Source organism: Heliangelus exortis, chromosome 1 (genome assembly GCF_036169615.1).
Source record: "Heliangelus exortis chromosome 1, bHelExo1.hap1, whole genome shotgun sequence".
NCBI classification, from domain to species: Eukaryota; Metazoa; Chordata; class Aves; order Apodiformes; family Trochilidae; genus Heliangelus; species Heliangelus exortis.
In genome coordinates, this window is record NC_092422.1 from 116,771,211 (window position 1) to 116,791,205 (window position 19,995).

Consider the following 19,995-nt stretch of genomic DNA (forward strand, 5'->3'; position numbering starts at 1 on the left):
TCATGCTTTTGTCTCCAATACACTCACTAGTTGAACCACTAGAAAACAAACCCAGACAAATCGAAAAAAACTCACTTAGCTTTCCATGGGCACTAAAGCATTTCCCCAGGATTTGAATCAACTCTGCAATCCATTGTGGTTGCCAAAACAATGTAATCCAAGATTAACAATTTTTATAAACCTATTTCAGAGTCCCTAAAACTGAAATTTTATTAGTAAGGTTTCTCTGTTCTCTGAGGAACAAAGAAAAAGAAACAAACCAAACCATTAACTTGCAAATACTACATCACATTACTCTTACAAATCCCCATGGCTCCCAAGCCAGTACATACACTTATGAGTAAGGTTGCAAGATTAGAATTGAAGCAGTCAACAGATACAATCTTCTCAAGGACAACATTGTTTTCTGCTTCTTTAGGTTTCAATTGAGCAATTGTATATATAAAGAAAAAACATTCCAGAAGCCTTGCATCTACTCACCTGCAAAAAGTATGCCTTGCCAGAAAGCTTTTACTCTCACAGCAAGGCACAAAATACTCTTTCTGATGCCGATACTCAAACTCCCACCAATGCAGGGATATTCATTTATGGCTATGGACTTCATTCACAGGGATACAGATCTGTGCCAAGTGATTCATGTTTACTTGGCCAACAACCAAATATTCTGTACATTTAAGGGTGAAGAATCTGTGTCCCCTTCCTTTCTCAAGGAAACCCACTCACACAGGTCAATTGATTGTATTACTTTTTTTTATTAGATACTTAAAACAGCTGAAGTAGGAGACATGGGATACAAATAGCATAGGTTATATGTAACTGCAGGAGGGTGTGAATCAAGAAAACCAAACTGACTGGCACTATCAACTACGACTAAATAGTATTTCTTCTTTCTACACTGCAAGAAAAATCAACTTCTTCTCTGTAGCAAGTCACATTTTAGCTTATCGTTCTGCAAAAAATATTCTCGGCCTGTCTGAAAATTAAACAATTGTTTGCATTCCTGGCAAAAGATACTTCTTTGAACAACAGGGCTGGTAGCTGATGAGAATCATATTTCTACTAGAAAAGTCAAAACATTCATATTCTACAGTTGTGGCTCTACAAAGTCTGCCTTGGTCGGAAAAATTTAGATGTTGCTTCCCTTCTAGTTGTTAACTTTAGAGCCAACACCCAGCTTCTCTCATTTTAAGTGATTCAAAAGCCTGTAGCAACTTTTGCAGATACACTCACTTACCTTCACATACACACAGTAGCACAACGTTCTTGAAGCCCCATACACCCTCTATGTCATTACTTATCCTGTAGTGTCAATCAAGAGCATCTTCCCTTTCTCTTCATACCAAAAGGTCCCTTACTATGATCGTCTACTGTCAGGCACTTGGACTACTAACAAGTTTCTTCAAATCCACCCAACTGCCTGAAGACACACATAAGAGCAATCTAACTATACCAATACATATTCCTGTGATATATTAAGAGCTGCCTGCTGCACTAAAAAATAAAATAAAAAGAAGCTATCCAAACAAAGGAAAAATACTAGCTGCTATCTCTACATAATTCAACTCGGCCCTGTCATAGTATCAGCATTACAGTCCTTCGCTATTTTTATCACTACTATATTGGACATTATCACTTACAAAGCAAGAGACACTCATTCATATTCAGGCCTATTACGAAGTTATGAAACTATTTTTCTTACCTGGAAGTTTCTACAAGCAAGCTAAAGCAAATGTCCTATGGCAGGTACCAATGCCTTCTGCAACCACAGTGCTATTCCTTCAGCTAAACTGACTCCGTGTTACTGACACAGCAACCTAGCAAACCATCAAGAAATGAATCACATGGAATATACTTGGCAATTTCCTCTCGCTCAGTTAATAGCAATTCACTAGTCAAGAACATGTGAAGGAAGCACTGGTACTAATATCAAGCTCACAGCCCCTCAGCTGATGAGACTAAGCCAGAAAATACTGCGTCTGCTTCCACAGAGAAGTGGCAATACTCCTGGCAAGGACTGGTGCCACCCCTTCTGAAAGAGCTGTTGCTATACAGCTTTTCTTTAAAAACATGCTCCCATTGCTTGACACTGACAAGCTATCTTACCACTTTCCTTTCTTCCATTATAAGACAGACTAGGGTGAGAACACAAATTGCCTTAAACTCTTAGATCTACTTCCCATCTGCAAGAGATAAAAGTACAGAATGAACTGCTTTGGTGTACTTCCCTTCCTGAACAACAGACAAGTCATCTGTGGCAAGAGAACCTAATGAAAAGATTCTTTGATAGCACTGATCGTACAAGAAAAATCTCTCTACTTCTTTTGGAGGCACATCACTGCGATTTCTGGGTATCCACAGTTTTCATAATTCTCAGAGGGTGACACAGAAAAGCTTTCCGTAAGGTCTTCAACATAGATTTTTGTTGAAGTCATCTCATCTCCTACTGCCCAGCCAGAACTTCACATAGCAGCATTGTTAAAGAGGATTGAGCAAAACATGCACTGTCTCCTGCTCTGCACCCAGTTAACTGACCCTCTGTGTCTATGGCACAGTAAGCCAGTGCCAGTGGGTGCAGGAGATTCAGAAGATTTGGTGAAAGCAGTTCTACCTACAGTGGTTATTCAAATCTCATTTGCAAAAGCTTCAGGTAGAGGTTCGTTTTAGGCTTCTCTTAAATAAGATACAGAAGTGCTAAACAAGAACATCGCACCTGAGCATGACGTTGACGTTGCAGCTACTTCTCATAGAGGTCTATCTTGCTACCAGGTCTTGCATCTTTCTCACCTTTAAGACCAGACTGCTGCAATTCCCTCAATAAATGGCTATGCTTTAAATCAATGTAAAAGTAGCATAGACCATCATAGCTCCAAATCTACTTCTTCCCCAATGGCAGTATGCAGCACTTCAGCAAGAACCTCCACCAAACAAGAAGTGCCAAGGGGTTCCCAGTTTGGGGCCTAAACAGAGCAGGGTTGACCTGTACAGCACTCTCTGGGCTTGAGTCTTTGTGTCTGAGGGAGTATCTTTTCTTGCCACATTGTAAAAGCTGTAATTAGCATTTCTTTTCAACATACATAAATAAAGGAGCATCCATTTGTGCAGCTTACTAAAGGAAGTGCTGACAAGACAAAATTTTGGATTTTATATGGACTTGGGTCAAAGAAAAATGAGGAAAGATATTTCACAAGGCGTTTAAACTTTCAATAAGCTCCTTTTCATAGCTGCTTGTCTTTAGAAGTTTTGTTCATCTTTCAAGGCTGCATTGGGCTGATGCTCATTAATTCAGAAAGCAGCCAAGTAACTCCACAAGCCATGGAGCTTCTGCAAAAGACAGTCACTTTAGCACTTCCCACACTAGCTATGGGTGACTAAAAGTCCTCAGAGTAAAGTTAAGATTTTATTTTCTTTTTTTTAACAAAAACAAAAGGGAGAGAACTCCAGAAAAATGTTCAAGCCTTAAGTCTATAGAAATTTCTGGAAACTTAAAGATAAACAGACCTTCCTATTTAAAATGGGACTCATCAAGCCATTCAAAACAAAAGGGCTTCAACAGATTGAATAAGAGGCTGCAAGTGCTCTCCAACCACCTTGCAAATTAGTAGCTAATATGTTCAAATAACCAAAGGGGTTTAGCATTAATTCCTTTCAGAAAATGCTAGACCTGGTCACAGCAAAGATTTAAGAGCAGGCTTTTTGCAGACACAGATCCTCTGTAGACTTTTAGACTTTTCTTCACATCATTCATCCATCCAGTTCAAGAGCATAGGGTGAGGGAACAGCAACAGTCCACAAATTCATGTCATTACTAAGACCTAGAGTGAGCAAGCTGAGCACCAACACTGGAAAACCCTTTGTGTTCTACCTAAAATAGTGCTTAAAGACACGATATGTCAAAATAAAGGAATCCTTTGGACAGTAGAGGGAAACCACGTGGGGTGGTCTTCAGCAATGTATGCCAAAGAACTACTTCTTTTCTTATGTCCCAAGAAAAAGATCAGAGTACATAAAGCACCATTGCTCTGTGACATCTACAAGGCCCTATCAAGAGAAGGGATTAAATGACACAGCAACTTCCAGCACCAGAATGCATACATGCAAGGAACATACTCCATAAGCCATATGGATTTCCACAGCTGTGTAAACAGGTCACAAAGACAGTTAAAATATTTTTAAGAAATACAACAGGTGAAATAAGCGATAATAGAGGAGATCATCTCCAAGAAGCAGTGTAAGGAAGAGGAAACATGTAACAGTGACAGAAAGAGAAGAAAAGGTTCAGGATAAGCCCCCGTGTTTTAAAAGAAAAAAAAAAAATTAAGAAATAAAAATCAACCAAACCACCAACATCTGACATGGGGGACACAGCAAAATAATAATCAGGCAATTTATCATCTGACTGGTTCCACTGGCGGGCCTCAACCTTTCAGTAGCTATTTTTCTGCTCAACTACCCCTAACAACACGAATGAAGAAAGAACAGTTCAGCAGTGTTAGAATTAAGTATAGCAGATTGCGATTTTTTTTTTTTTTTTTTTTTTTTTTTTTTTTTTTTTTTTAGACTTCAGGGGACTACAGCATGAGACACTTTTCACTGTAGTGCACATGATAACTAACTGACCCCAAGAGCTCAGCGTTTTTCAAGTTTGGGCACGAGGAAAGCCATTCTCCCAGCAGCAGTCAGAAAGCTGGACAGGGCTAGGATCAGCTACAGCCAGACACAACGCTCAGCAGGCTTCTGGAAGGGAGTGATCTTCCTCTCTCCAGCAAGGAGAGCAGGATGGGCGGCTTCCAGTTTCAGAAGCCAATTAGGCAGAAACTGCTATCAAAGCAATAGAGAGGGCCCTACCCTAACTGGGTTGAGAAACAGAAGGTGGCATTATCTCAATTGTTTCGCCACACAACAGCCCCACTCATTCCTTTTCGCTGAAGTTGCCCAGGGTGCTCTTTTCCAAGGCTCTCCCTACACACCCACCTGGACTTGATGCAGTATTAAATCAAATGATCACCTAGATGCTGCATGCTACCTAAAAAGCAGTCACTTTTAGGTCCTGGCTTGTCAAGTGGCTACTGGCAGAGCAACAAACTCCCAGACTTAATTCCTTCATAAATTACCTTTCAAAGAGCCGTTACACCAACAAAAGATGCATCATGCTCAAATGCCAGCAGCAGTACTGTGTGTGAACAGTACACAGCAATACAGGATTACCAAGCCATTGTACTTCAAGGAGATTATACAGTACAAAAAAACAGTGAAACTAAGAAGAGAAAAACTTCAACAAAAACCAAGTTTGGCAACACTGTAACATTCTTCCAGAGAGTCCAAAGTGAATTATTACAAGATTGTTCTTTAGATTTTGCAACCAAGAGTATGTGCACAACATTAGAATTAGCTAAAGCAAATAAAATTGTCTTCCTCACCCTCCAAATTAACAAATTCTGCATAACCAATTACAGACCCATGACACACACATGGAGCAAAACTTCTTCATGGCAAGCCTTAGCCATGACATTGTTTAATGCAGACCAACAAGATAATTGGTTACAGTTACAGTAAGTACTGCTGTCTACAAGGACTTGGTGTTACTTTAAACACTTATTTTCCAGGAACTCAGGGGAAAAAAAAAAAAAAATAAATCGATTTCCATCATTAGATGAAAATTCTCAAATTGCAAACTTCAAGACTTCTATTTTTATACAGATATTTTTTGGTTACATGTTACCTGACTATCCTTTATATTTCAGGATTCTCTTTGTCCCATTTGGGAAACAATGTACAACTGGAAGCAATGCAAGAACAAGTAGGTGAAATAAAAAAGAAAGCTTCAAGCTCATACCTCTTATACTATATCCAGCAGGTTGATAGTATCAGCAAGTGGAAAACTGGAAGCTCCGCTCCCTCCTGTTGAGGGACAGGTTCAACACAAGGAACACATTCACTCTTTTGTGTGTGGGCCAGTCTACAAACCCAGAAATACACAACTGCACAAAGAATAACCTACTTGAGAATTACTTCAATGTAGAAATCCATGGGGTGGGGGAACGGAACCAGCAAAATATAAATATTGGGGGGAAAAAAAATATGTATTCCATAAAGTACTCTTGATGCTGCTGCTGGTGTGGCTTGTAAGAGATAGAAAGCCACAAGATTTCTTCTCTTGCACAGATGTTAAAACCCTTGTAACATTTATTACAGAACACGGAGAAAGGCCTGCATGAGAAGTGGCATACAGAGAAGCAGTTGTTGGTAACCACCCATCCTTTCATTCAAGGAGTAGGCTTTCTCACCAGCTTCTGAGAATAAAAAGTCTCATAAATTAAGTCTAATAAATTACAGAGGTAAGAGATGAAAAACCCTTGCTTACTTTCTCCCAATATACCCTGGGGAGAAGGGCAAGCACTTTATGGTTCAAGTACTGCTCCTCCCAGCTCACAAGGATCTGCGAGCCCTTCTCCACTACTTTATCAATCCTTTCCTCATTGCTTGGATCCATCCTTCCTAGATAACTGTTGCAGTACTTGGCCAGAAGCAGCAATAGCTGCAGAGACATCACAGGAAGAGCGACCTTGCTATTTAATTTTGCTGTTACTTTGGGCTTATGAATAAAACCTATAAGGTTAACATCAAGTGAGATGAGTTTTGCTCCCTGATGACTTGGAAAAGACCTGCACCAAGACAGAGGCACTAAAGATGTCTGATAGACTCTGAAGATACCTGTCCATCAATTTTCACTTGCCTCACAAAGATTCTTTTGTTCAAGCTTTCACTTAAAAAGACTCAGAATGTAACCTAGCCTCAATCTGTAAATACATACAGCAACATTAAAGAGCCCAGCAAACTCTCTGTTCACCACACAAGCGATTTTTATTTTTTTTTAGGCATGCAACACTGATAATAGATAACTTGCTATATCATGCCATTAAGATGCTACCAAAACTCAAGAGAACCAGAAAAATACAGCCATTTTTGAGACTCAGCAATTTTTCTCTGTTACAAAGAAGAAAGAAAAAAAAAAAAAGAAAAAAGTCCTAGACACTCTTACACAGATGGATTAACTGAAAACAAACTGCATTTCTCACAGAGTCCTTGTATGTGGTTCTCTTGCTTTGTTCTGGCATTTTTTTCCAGGCAGCAGAAGGACCAGGAGCACATGACTACAGAGACTGTGGGGGTTATCACAAGTGGCGTGTGCTTTATGCTACGGCCTTTGTTTCTCCCTCAGTGTTATACGCTTGGGATTGAACCATATTTGCAAACTTGATAGTCTGCATTAGTTAGCACCCCCTTCACAGGCAAGCATCTGTCTAGTCTTTGACCTCAAATAAACAGGAAAGGAGCATCAACGACATTTCAGGAATCAAGCTGTAGAGCTTGAATAACACAAACCGAGTTGCTGAGCATGACAGGTCTAGGTCTCATTTGGTTTAGACAGCCACCTGCAGAAACACTGATCAACAAGACTGGCTTCCTATTCCATATGCACGTAAAGTAAATCAATAAATTAAAATGGAGTCCCCACAGTTCTTCTCCATACAAATAAAAAATCTCCAGTAAATGCAAATGCTGGACTTCAAACACATGCTTTTATGCTGCAAATATGGGTTAACTGCATCCATGGTGTTTTTGAAGTGTTGCAATGCATGTTGATCATGCAGATACATGGTGGACTACAAACCCTGAGCCCAACAATCTGTTCAAGGCTTCAACCACAATGGAAGACATTTCGGTTCAGAAAAGCATCAGAATTTCTCATCTGTCAAAAAGCTCACAATCCTATACTGCTTTGGCACGAAATTCATAAAGCAGGATGATATATGCATGCATTCTTCACACACAGAGCCATGTCAGGTGTGGCTGTACACAAGTATCAAATAGATCAATTGAATGGTAAGGTATATCAAGCATTCTAGGTCCCATAAAGATGCCACTTTTTATTTCCATATGAAAAAAAACAAAAAAACCAAAAAACCCAAAACTGTCAATATTAATATTAATCTGGAGGAACAATTTAGTTGTTAGTAGGAACACATTCAAACCAGGAGTTAAGAAATTCCTATAATATACATACGGCCAATATTTAGCTGCTCAGAATAGGTCCTTTCTCCATTTGCACTATACATTTGTTCAGATTTAATACGTATTTTTAAATCACATAAACCACCCTATGCCAGCTTGAGGGATATGAAGGATGAGCAATCTTAAACTCAATTTCCAACATGCCTGTGCAGAATGAAGCGCAGGCCTCACTCTTTAAAATAATTCCTCTGATCACAAAACTGGGAAAGACATGCCAAGCTTGAAATAACCAAGTCCATAGGCTCACATGTCAAAATAACCATTTTTTTTATCCCCTCTGTTGAGCATTTTAGCAGAGCCCGGGGCATATGAGACAGGCACCTTTTATAAGCTCCCCTCCCCCCGCACCCACCCCCCCAACCCCTTTTTTTTTTTTCTTTTTTTTTTTTTTTTTCTAATGGGCTGGACTAAAAGGTGATCACACCCGATCTACGGGTGTATGGAAAAAAATCTTCCAAGCCTTCTCCGTCAGACAAGGGTGCTTAAAAAACACATAATGAACGTGAATGTCACGGTCATACCTGCGTGCCCGCAATTCGTTTCCTCCTTCCGAGGGAGAAATAAAAAGGAAATACAGGCTATGGAGCTCCCAATCCGTTTCACAAAGAGGGAGGGGGGAGGAGGAGGGGGGGGGGGGGAAAGAAGGCTTTTTAATTAGCTAGAAAGGCCGCTTGCAACGCTGGCAGCGACCAGAGGCGAAGGAAGAGGACAAACCAACCGGCGGTTTGTGTCCAACAGGCCCCAACCGAAGTGGCGGTGTGCGCCTATTCAAGGTTAATGGAGAGGGTGGGGGGGGAAGGGGAGAGAAAGGGAGCTGCCTCCAGCCGGGGCCGCTCGATCGGGCCCCGGCCCCGCTCCCGCCCGCCGCCTCAGCGAAGGGCGGGGAGGGGGGGGGGGGAGGGTGAGAACCCCGGCAGGGTCAGACAGATCGACAGACAGACAGACAGACAGACAGGCAGGCAGCCGCCCACCCACCCACCCACCCACCTCCCCCCCCTCCAACCCCGCGCAGGATACTTACGGCTAACTTTCATGCTGCCGAAGGCCGAGGGCTGCTGCACCGGCTTGCAGCTCTCCGCGAAGGAGGTGGTCCTGGGCCGCCCGGACATGGTCTCCCGTTCCTGCTCTGCCCCGATCACCTCTCTTTTCCTGCCTTCCCCCTCCGCCTCGCCCCGGCGGGCCCGCCTGAAGCTCCCTCGCTCGCTCAGCTGGAGGAGACGAGTGGGACGCGCCACATGAAACGCCGGGTCCCCCCCTTCCCCCCCCCGGGGAAGCCCCCTCCCCTCTCGGTCTCTGTCGAGCTCTTCGCCCGGCTCCTTCTTCTTTTTCTTCTTCCTCCTCCTCCTCCTCGCGTCGCCCGTTTCTCACAAAACCATCCTTCCCGGCAGCGCCGGTGGGTCCGAGAGCTGCCTCCGCCCAGTCCGCAGCCCCCCCGGCGCCGCTCCCGCTCCCGCTCCCGGCCGCGAGCGAGGGGGGTTTGCTAGGCCTCGCTGCCCCCACCCTGGGCGCCAGTCACATGGGGCGGCGGCTCACGGCCCGGCTCCTCCGATTCCGCCGCCGGGTATATCTTTTTTTTTTTTTTTCCTTTTTCTTATTTTTTTATTTCTTTTTCTTCCTCCTCCTCTTTCTTCCCCCTGCCCTCTCCTCGCCTTCCCCCTCGCCTCTGAGGGAGGCGGCAGGGAACGGGACTATTTTTTTCTCCCCTGGCGGAGGGATCTCGGGGCTCCCGGATCCTCCGACAGGAGGTGAGACGACCGCTCGCAAAGGGATCCGGCAGGGGCGGTGGGATCCGCGGCGGGCGGAGTAGGGGTGAAGCGGCCCGGGCGGCCTCGCTGGGTCGCTAGATAAGGCTCCTCAGTGCGGCGCTAAGGCGGCGGCTCCGGCGCGGATCCTCATTGCTCCCGCAGGGGCAGCTGGCGGCTGCTCAGGCTGGAGAGGCTGCAAAGCAGGCGGCGGCCAGCAGCGGCGGCGCAGGCCATGACGGCGGCGACGTCGACTCTGCGGCTTCTCCTCAGCCGGCTTCAGAGCGCTAGCGGCGGCGCTTGCTGCTGCTGCTTCCCCGAGCACCCAAGGCACATGGGACTAGTGCGCCCGGCTGAAGCCTCCTGCCGCTCCCTCCCGGCGCCGGCTGCCTCCCGCCGGGCCCCCCTCCCCGTTTCTGACGATCAGTCCCTTTGTCCCCGCTGCTGCCTCCGCTGCGTGCCGGGCTCCTGCTGCTGCGCTCTGTGTGTGCGCTAGAGCCGCGCAGCCGCCTATGCCCGTCGCCGCCCTACGCTGCGGAACGGCCGTAAGCACCTTCTGTGAATACTCAGCCGAAGAGCCCGACGCACTCGTTAGCCCCCAGCCCGAGGCCCTTACGGAAACATCCGAGCCTCCTCGGGACCAATCCCGAGGCCCTTACGGAAATGCCTGTAGCGGGCGGCGACCAATCACGGGCTCAGCCGAGTCTGCCCGAAGGGAAACGGAGACCAAATCGGAAAACGCTGCCACCGCCCTAGCAGCGCTGTGGAGGAGCCAATCGGAAGGATCCCTCTCTTCCGCCTATTGCCGGGCCAACCCGAAGAGAGCCGAAGCGGCCGAGCCAATCAGGGGGCGCGGCTGCCCTCTCGTCACGCTGCCTCCGGGAGGGTTTCGAGCGGCGAGCCCCGAGGTGGAGCAGGGCCGCGGGCTGCCATTGGCTCTCCCCGACGGAGCCCTCCCATTGGCTGGCGGCCATGAGGCGGCCCGAAGACGCAACCCCAGCTCCCCGGCACCGACCAATCGCTGAGCGCGGGGCCGCTGGGGCACGGCCGCTCACCTTTATGACCTCACCGGGCGCGCGGGCGGGCGGGCGCGCGGGAGGGGGAGGGGAGCGGAGTGCGCATGCTCAGTGCGGCGCGGAGGGCGGCGGCCTCGGGCCTGCGCTTCCCCGCGGCGGAGGCGGTGACCGCGGCCCCTCAGGCCCTGCCCGCCCTGTGGAGGCGGCCGGGAGGGCTTGGCCTTTGCCCCCTGAGGCAGAGCCGCTTGGGCGGTGCTCATCCGAGGGCGTGGCGCAAAGGAAGCCCCGGAATAACGGCGGGTTGGGAAGGGGGGGGTTCGCCCGCAGGCTGTCAGGGCCTGAGTTCCCGTGGGGTTGCCCTCGGTGCTTCGTGCGGGTGTGAAAGATGAGCCCGCGGTGCTGGTTATCCCTGTAATGTCATACCTAGGCCTTTGGGGGGGTTGGTAGGAAAACTCGGCTGCTGTGGGAAAGGGCTGGCGATGTGAGGTGATTTGTTTAAAAAAAAAAAAAAAAATTCGTAAAAAATAGAGCAGTGGGATTCTGGAAGTCACAGCGGTGGCATGTGAAGTGATGGTAAATATTACTTTGCAGATGCTGAGCTGAGCAGTGGGGAAAGATCAAAACTCTTAATAAATTCTCCTAACTCAGCTGTTAACAGCAAGACCTTCTTGGAGGAAACAAACAGTTCGTACTAGAACCACTAAAAAGGCCCTGGACTGCACATCCCTGTGCCACCACAAGTGGATTTTGCTTATCTCTGGCCAGAGTCCCAGGAACTGTTCTGGAATAGCCCGTACTTCTTCAGGGCTCTGAAACATCCCTGGAGGCACTGGTTCCCAGCCCTGGCAAAGCAGGCGCTAGAGTACTGCATCCTGCGGTGACCTCAGTAAAATTACTCGGCAGGCATCAGCAAAAACTGAGCACTGCTTGCTTATACCATTAAAAAAAAAAAAAAAAAAAAAAAAAAAAGTGTTCTTGCCAGAACAGTTTATATCACAAACAAAATAACTGTACTAGCAGGAGCACTTTTTGCCAGTATTAGAGTCTAACTAAGAGCTGCCTCTTTCTTTTCAAGGCATCAAAATATTGCCAGATGTACTTTTTTTTCCACTTTTTTTCCAGTCCCATTCTGAATGACATTGCTGTGTGAGTGAACAAAGACAGGGCCAAAGGCAGCTAAAATTTATCCTTTACAAGAACTGTTCTACAAAGCAGCAAACAAACCCATTCTCTCAAAACGGCCCTGCTCAGGACTTTGCTCTCCCCAGGCTGCATGGTTTGCTGAAAACCTTTTTTTCCTGCCTGATGAATGGTTTTCCCTACTATAAAGGACCTGGGATTGTTGAAGGTTTGATTCTTCTTGAGCTGCCTGTGTAGCTCTGTGCAGCTGGAAGCCTGACAGAGCTGAGAGTGGCGTGCCCTGCACGGAGTAAAAAAAGTCCAAAATCCCAGTATCAGAGTGGTGCTGCAGCCACCTCAAACCACCCTGCTGTGCTCATCCTTTCAGCCCCCCTCAGAGACACCGCTGTATCGAACATTGCTGAGACACAGCCTCAATAAGCCAACAACCATGAAAATGACATTTCTCTGCTGTTTTGGTAAAGCTGTTTACCTCAGCCACGACTATTTGTCAAAAATGAGGGTTACAAATTGGATTAGCTCTCTAAAGAGCAATCTTACATAAAAAGACAAAGTAAATATGCAACTAAACAGGGTCTGGCTTTGCTCTACCTGAAATGCATCACCAGACATTCCAGTCTCAACATTTTTTTAATTTTTTTTTTTGGCCTTGAGCACCCAAATACCAACACAAAACACTTTTCCTTGGTTTTTTGACAAAGTTTATCAAAAGACTACATAAACAAGAGAACTGACTGAAGACAGATGTGTTTTGTTGCTTGAAAAAGGTGGGGGTCTGAAGAATAGTAGATGGGGGAGCATTTGTTGTTACTCATAATAATATTAAGTAAAAAGCAGGCCAATGCATAATTCATACTGATGGTGTCCATTTGAAAAATGTCCCTTAAAGCTTTATTACACTTATTAGATAACATAAACTAACATACTAATAACTAATATACATAATAACTAATTAGATTTATTACACCTTATTAGATAACACAAATCAGAAATCAGTTTCATTCACTGACAGAAAACAAGGCTACCTCAGGAAAACAGCTCCGTGATTCTCCTCTCGTATATGGCAAAGCCCTTTCCTAAAATCACCCAGTTTCCTCTTCAGTACCAAAACAATCCACATCAAACCCCAGACTCTTTGTTGCTGCTCACCTCACTTTTCTGAATACCAAGCCCATCCAGCCACTCCGGGAATGCCCACTACAAAAATCCCTGCTGCTCTATTTCCTAATAGGCAATCCTGCCCACATTTCCTAGTAATAATTAACCAACAAATTCTCCAAAGCCTGTCCATTTAAGCAGTAGCATCTCCTCATCTACCAAGAAACCACAGAACTGTGCTTAAAGGAGGAATGTTATGTATTTGAAGGGGCGGGAGACTACAAATTTCTGTTAGTCTCTAGATCCTTTCCTTCACTAAAACTGTGCTCAGAAAACCACTGAACACATGATCAGGGCACCTGTGAAGCTTTCATCCTCAATTTAAAAAATGGATGACAAAATAATTGTTGAGAATCGTGAGTGAGCCGGTTCCTTTTTGAGCTTTAAAGATTTCTCTTTTGACAACATTGCAAAGTTCATGTGTATTTCTGGCCCGTTGGTTGGTGAAATGACCTCCATTTAGAATCTGCATTTATAAATAGAATTGTTGTTTTAATGATCAGTTTCCCCAAGCAAGTATAATCCAGCATCTCAGGCATTTATATAGTTTCAAAACAGGATGCAAGGGGCAGTTTTACAGCTACTCTGCTTCTGTAACATCCAATTTCCTAGAGAGGCTGCCAGAAAATAGGAGGCATCCCATAGAAATTACTGAAGTGTTATCTCTCTGAAATGCCATGAGGTGGCAGTGAATTGGAAAATCGGTACGATTTCTGAGTGGAACAAAGCTTTAAGGAGCTCGGGGGGGAGGGGGAATGGAAGCTTGTTTGTTTGTTTGTTTGTTTAGGGATTTTAATTTGTCTGTTTATGTTTAATATATCACCATAAACTTTAAATCCAATCATCTTTACCAGAAGATGCTGGAATAGGTCTGCTTCAAAATGCTCCACTAGCCAGTAGCCATGTTCCTGCATGAGGAATTCCTGCTTTTTTCTTTCTCCATTGCTTCCTTTTCAGGTGATCAGCAGGAAGATTTTCTGTTGCCTTTCTCTTTGCTTACCTTGCAGCTCTTTGTGGAACACTCCACCAAAATGCTTCAGAGAGAGGATAATATTTTGTACCTCTGCTTACCTGATAAGGATACAAATAATTCAAGGCTGTTTTGAACTTTGATATGTTAACGAATCAATGTTATTATTGATGATATTAATGGATTTGCCAGCCTTGCATCTGATGCCTAAATATTGTCAAGGAAGTTATCCATGGAACAACTTAGTGAGATATTGCAATGGCTTGTCTCTTGTTTGATTGGCATGGGCAAACTCAATGGTTGTGGTTGAACTTTAACTTTTTTTTTTTTTTTTTCCCTAGTGGAAAATCAGAAATTGTAACAGTAAAAAAACTGACTGCCCAGGCATTAATGATTAGACAATAATTCCTAACAAGTGGTTTTGATTTTTTTTCCCAGAACAGAATTCGAAGGAATCTATGTTTAGAACATAGCAGTTGCATTTATTTTTTCCGAGCAGGACATAAGTTTCTAATCCTGAGAACCCCGCATTTTGCAATGATTTCCTGTCACAAAATATGTCATCATCAACAATTGCTTCAGAGAACAGCTGATGTTTTGCTGATCTGGATGTGTGTAGGTGCACCACGGCATTGCAAGATTCCAGGTAGGTTTGCCAAAAAACAACCAAGCGGTCTGAACAGTTTAATGTTACAGGACCTAAAGACAACTTCATTTCCTGATACTGTAGAGCAGTCAGACAAGCAGGGACACCAAATACGGGTTCACAGCAACATTGCAACACATGGAAAACATCAGTGACTCACTAAGCAGGCAGATGCTTCCTTCTGTGGGAGTCCTCCCCACTGATGTTCTCCGCAGGTCTAAGGTTGGTCTTATCCACTGGCTCTTGAAAGAGGCATCAGATTTCCCACTGTGCCCAGAGAACATCTTGTTCAGTTGGACAGTTTTGCTCGCTCCACTATTTGTCTGGCCACTCCTTCTTCATAAATAACCCTGGAGAACCAGTGTCCAGAGCCAGAGAAGCTCAGTCGGTCTAGTGAACATTTCACAAGTCTTCCAGACATTTGTTTTCTGGAGGACAAAAACTATTCCTCTTTCCTCAGAGTCTGAAAGAGTTCATATAGAAATCTGATGGGCTTTTCTGTGCGTATCATCTCCCTCACATTAGATTCAGCCAAGCAACCCAAGACAGACATCCATTTGCTTTCTGTTTTTATTTTCTCTTGCTGTCAGCAGGTCTGCATGTTTCTGAAAAGGGGATGCCAAGAAGAACATAGGTGATTCTTATGGCAGGAAATTAAAATTACCCCATTCCAGAGGGCTTGCTGGAGGTCTCTGTGCTGCCGTATTGTTGGAAAGGCCCATAATTGCCCCATGGTCACTATTTCCCTGCCTGCCCAGCTGACCTCCAAACTGGCTGTTGAAGCGACTTTCTAAATAAAGTTTAAATTAGCCTGATCCCTGAGGCCTTCAATCCATTCAATAAAGTCTTGTAGGGATAGGAAACCTTACCCGGAGATAGGGGATTAGGAACACTCTTTAGCTTGGTAGACGTGTGGGAGAGGCATGGTGAGGGGAGAAGACTCAGGCTGGATTTCCAGGCTGTCCAGAGAGCCAAGCATGACAGCCAACAGAGACTTTTCTCCACTTCCTCCTTCAGACAGCGGGGGGATGTTGCACCAGGGTGATGAGGTTTTTTGTGCCTTCTCACAAACACAGGAAGATTTGCTAGTTCCCACTGGAATAGCTTCCGGAAGGAAAGCATTGCATACCGTGCAAGGTGCCACCTAAGGGAGAAAGGGCTTTGGGAACAGATATCTGCACTGTCAAATAAGCAAAGAAAGCAGTGACGTTCCTGAGGGAGCCTGACAGGGATGCTGCCCTCTCCATATGGGCTCCCTGCAGACCATCCTTAGTGATGAGATGCACATCCAGCTCTTGCTGGCGCAGATGCTTTTACCCTGACTGAAAATAACTGAACAGGTATGGGTCTGCCCAGGTCAGCCAGACCTCTGAGGGAGAAAGGGGACAACAGTGCTTGGTGGGTCAGAGCCACTGTTGATATCCACAAGGCAAACTGTGGGGAGTATAAAACATTCATGTCTGCAGAGAGGACTACTGATTGCTCTGCAATACACAACATATAGAAAAATGATTTAATAGAGCTATGGAACCTAGGTCATTCTATACACATACAGTAGTGAACTTGCACTGTTCACAGAAATCACAGAAAGTTAGGGGTTGGAAGGGACCTTGAAAGATCACCCAGTCCAACCCCTCTGCCTGTCACCTACAGCAGGTCACATAGGAATGCATCTCCCAAGGAGATTCCACAACCTCCCTGGGCAGCCTGTTCCAGTGCTCTGTCACCCTCACAGTGAAAAAGTTTTTCCATATATTTATGTGTGACCTTCTATGCTCAAGCTTGTAATCATTGCCCCTTGTCCTATCACTGGACATCATGAAAATAGCCTGGCTCCATCCTCATGGCACTCACCCTTTACATATTTATAAACATTAATAAGGTAGCCTCTCATTCTTTTCCAAGCTGAAGAGCCCCAGCTCCCTCAGCCTTTCGTCCCAAGGGAGATGTTCCACTCTCTTTGTCATCTTGGTCACTCTGTACTGGACTCTCTCAAGCAGTTCCCTGTCCTTCTGCAACTGAGGGGCCCAGAACTGGACACTATTCCAGATGTGGCCTCAGCGAGGCAGAGTAGAGGAAGAGGAGAACCTCTCTTGACCTACTAACCACCCCCCTTCTAATATACCCCAGGATGCCATTGGCCTTCTTGTCCACAAGGGCACATTGCTGGCTCGTGGGCATCCTCCCATCCACCAGCACCCCCAGGTCCATTTCCCTTTCGCTGCTCTCCAACAGCTCAGTCCCCAACCTATACTGGTACCTGGGGTTGTTCTTTCCCAGATGCAAGACTTTACACTTGCCCTTGTCGTAATTAATTAAATTCCTCCCTGCCCAGCTCTGGGTCCCTCTGAAAGGCAGCACAGCCTTGTGCAATGTCAGCCAGTCCTCCCAGTTTTGTGTCATCAGCAGACTTGCTGAGAAGACACTGTCCCATCATCAAGTCATTGATAAAGATGGTGAACAGGACTGGACCCAGCATTGATCCCTGGGGGACTCCATTGTTGTTCTATATCTTACATGTGAACTGGTGGTCTTTAGTTTTCAACCTGGAATTAAAGGTGGAGATTCTCCTCAGAACCTTGGAGAAATGCACAGTTAATTATGAAGTGGCCAAAAATGTAGCCATATTTTCATTTTGATCACTGAGTTTTTGCCAAGGATTCTAGTTGATTTAATGATCCCTGTCCCTAACTGCTCAGTAATCACCATCGCGTGCTATTTCCTTCATCTTTGGCTTGCAAATAGTAATTGTTGCTGCATTCTACATCTGCTGTTGACAGCTGTGATTGCCTTGGGATTGAGAGACAGCTGTTTGTAAAAGAAGAGCTCTCCTGGAAATCTCCAAAACTTTTGGGAGATGTGGCATTGAAAATCAAATGTATTTTTGAAAATACATTTGAAGATCAAATTTGAAAATCAAATTACCAAATGTATTAAAAAATAGCAAATATATGGGTAGGCTAGAGGATCTGCAAACAAAAAGCTTAAAAGTAGGTACAGGAATCAGACCAGAAAATACTCACTGCTGTGTCTTTAAAACATGAGTCCTGGGTGTTTCCCATTAAAAATGCCTGTTTCCCTTAATTCCCTGTTGACTGCTTGACACGGCAAAATCTTTCACACTCTGCACAACAGAACACACCTCCTAATTTGATCCGGCTAACAGCCCACGGTTGCTTTTTCTTCAGCCTGTTAGACGTGATTCAAAAGCCTTTGTACAAGGCAGAATTCAGGATCAGGCCGCAAGATCTCACGGGTTGAGACAAAAAAAAAACAGGAGCACGAAAGCACTAAAAAGCCTTAGAAACCAATAGAAACAGCTGCATTCCAAAAAATAAAAATAAATAAATAATTTAAAAAATCTTTTCCAGAATCTCATTTCCTCCTGAACATTTTGTGACCGTGATTGTTACAAGCAACCTTTTTTTTTTTTTTTTTTTTTTTTTTTTTCCTCTCCCTGTTTATTCTGTGTATTTAACAGCACCGAGTGCACAGTCCATTGTTTTGCTAATGGTCAACAAAGCCTTATCTCCTGATCTCATCTCGCCCAGCCGCTATCACCTCGCATGCTGTTCTGCAAGATTTTGGATGAGCACGGCTCTCAGAGCCACCGAGAGGCTGCGAGGCAGCGGGCAGAGCAGAGCTGGAGCTCCAGAGGCAGCGATGAGTAAGCACGTCAGGACGCAGAGAGGAAATGCCTAAAACAAGGTGAACGTGGTTGGAGCAGCACTTACTCCAGAAGACCCCTTGGAAAAGAGCCGACAAGCCGAAAATGCCTGGTAGGATTAGCAGCACCTTTTTATAAAGAAGTCATTTCAGGACATCTGACTTAACGGGAAGTGCTGCATTTATTTATTTTTAAGTGGGCTGGATTTAAGCCACATCAAGCTTATCCTGAGTTCAAAGGGACGTTCTTTTTGCCTCGTAGCATGGGAGCAAGGGGACAGTGCAATTAGCAGGAAAGGTGGTACTTTCAAAAGCAGTAGAAGAAAGTCTTCTTAAATTAAGCTGCTATTGAATATGTCAGGTACTTCGCTGGAAGAGGAGACACTTCTCTAGGAGGTGATTCTAGTTCTCAAGTGGGGCTGCTATTAAACTTCAGGGGGAGCCTCTCCCTTCTCCACACCTATGGAAGGACCCTAGAAATACGGGTGTATTAAGTGGACCCTGGAATAAGAAGCCTCCCACTAAGTAACAGGAGGATAGTTATATAGCTAAGCAGACTCTGAAAGTTGCTGGGGCAGGATATCACTGATGGGCAAACACTGGGGTAACAGCACTGAAGTATGTAGTACTGAACACTTTTTTTTTTTTTTTTTTTTTTCATATGCAGCATGCTGCTTGAATTCAATCCCTTCTTTATCTATCGAGATTGATACATATCCACCTGCCAAGTATGGAAGCATTTATACAATTTATAAAATACTCATACACATCTTGCCATGACCACAATCAGGAATAAGGTATTGTACTAGCAACCAGGGGCTGAGCTGTTGGATACTCGAGGGTTGTATCCCCCAAGTTCAAGTGGTTCATCCTGAAAAGAATAAAACCAAGCAGAGGTGGCAGGAGGCATGCCTGGATGAACAAGGAGCTCCTGACTAAACTCTGACATAAAAAGCAAATGTACCAAAGGTGGAAGCAGGAGCAGGTGACCCAGAAGGAAGCCTTACTGGTGAGAGTGTCCCTCAGCAAAAACAAGGAGGTGGTCAAGTGTGTTCAGTATGGCTTTACAAAGGGGGAATCAGGTTTAACCAGCCTGACAGCCTTCCACAGCAAGATGTCTGGCTTAGTGAATTAAATGAGAGCAGTAAATGTTGCTTGCCTTGATTTTAGTAAGGCTTTTGATAGTCTCCCATAACATCCCCATAAATAAGCTGACAAAGTGTGGGTTAGATGAGTGGATGGTGAGGTGGATAAAAAAAAAATGCCTGAATGGCTGGACCCAGAGTGTGGTGATCTGTGGCACGAAGTCCAGCTAGAGGCCAGTCACTAGTGATATATCTTGTTACTGGGTCTTATACTGTTTAACAGCTTCATCTGGATGATGGGGCAGAGTGCACCTTTGGCAAATTTGCAGATTTTACAAAACTGTGAGGCACTGATGCAGCAGATGGTGTGCTGCCATCCAGAGTGGCCTGGACAAGCTGGGAAGTTGGGCAGAGAGGAACCTCATGAGGTTCAGCAAAGTGACATACAAAGTCCTGCCCCTGAGGGAGGAATAACCCCATGCACCTGTACATGCTGGGT

General features: G+C 45.0%; 1 protein-coding gene across 2 annotated transcripts in view; it reads right to left on the minus strand.

Moving 5' to 3' along the window:
• The window catches only part of GSK3B (glycogen synthase kinase 3 beta), a 146,019-nt gene extending 135,567 nt beyond the window's left edge, over positions 1–10,452 (minus strand). Inside the window, exon 1 of one of the 2 annotated variants that reach the window (XM_071760541.1) lies at positions 9,095–10,452. In XM_071760541.1, coding sequence (XP_071616642.1) covers positions 9,095–9,182 — 88 coding nt within the window. In that variant the 5' untranslated portion in view covers positions 9,183–10,452. The remainder of the gene's footprint in view (positions 1–9,094) is intronic. The other variant, XM_071760533.1, reaches the window with a different exon arrangement.
• Positions 10,453–19,995: the final 9,543 nt, after the last annotated feature.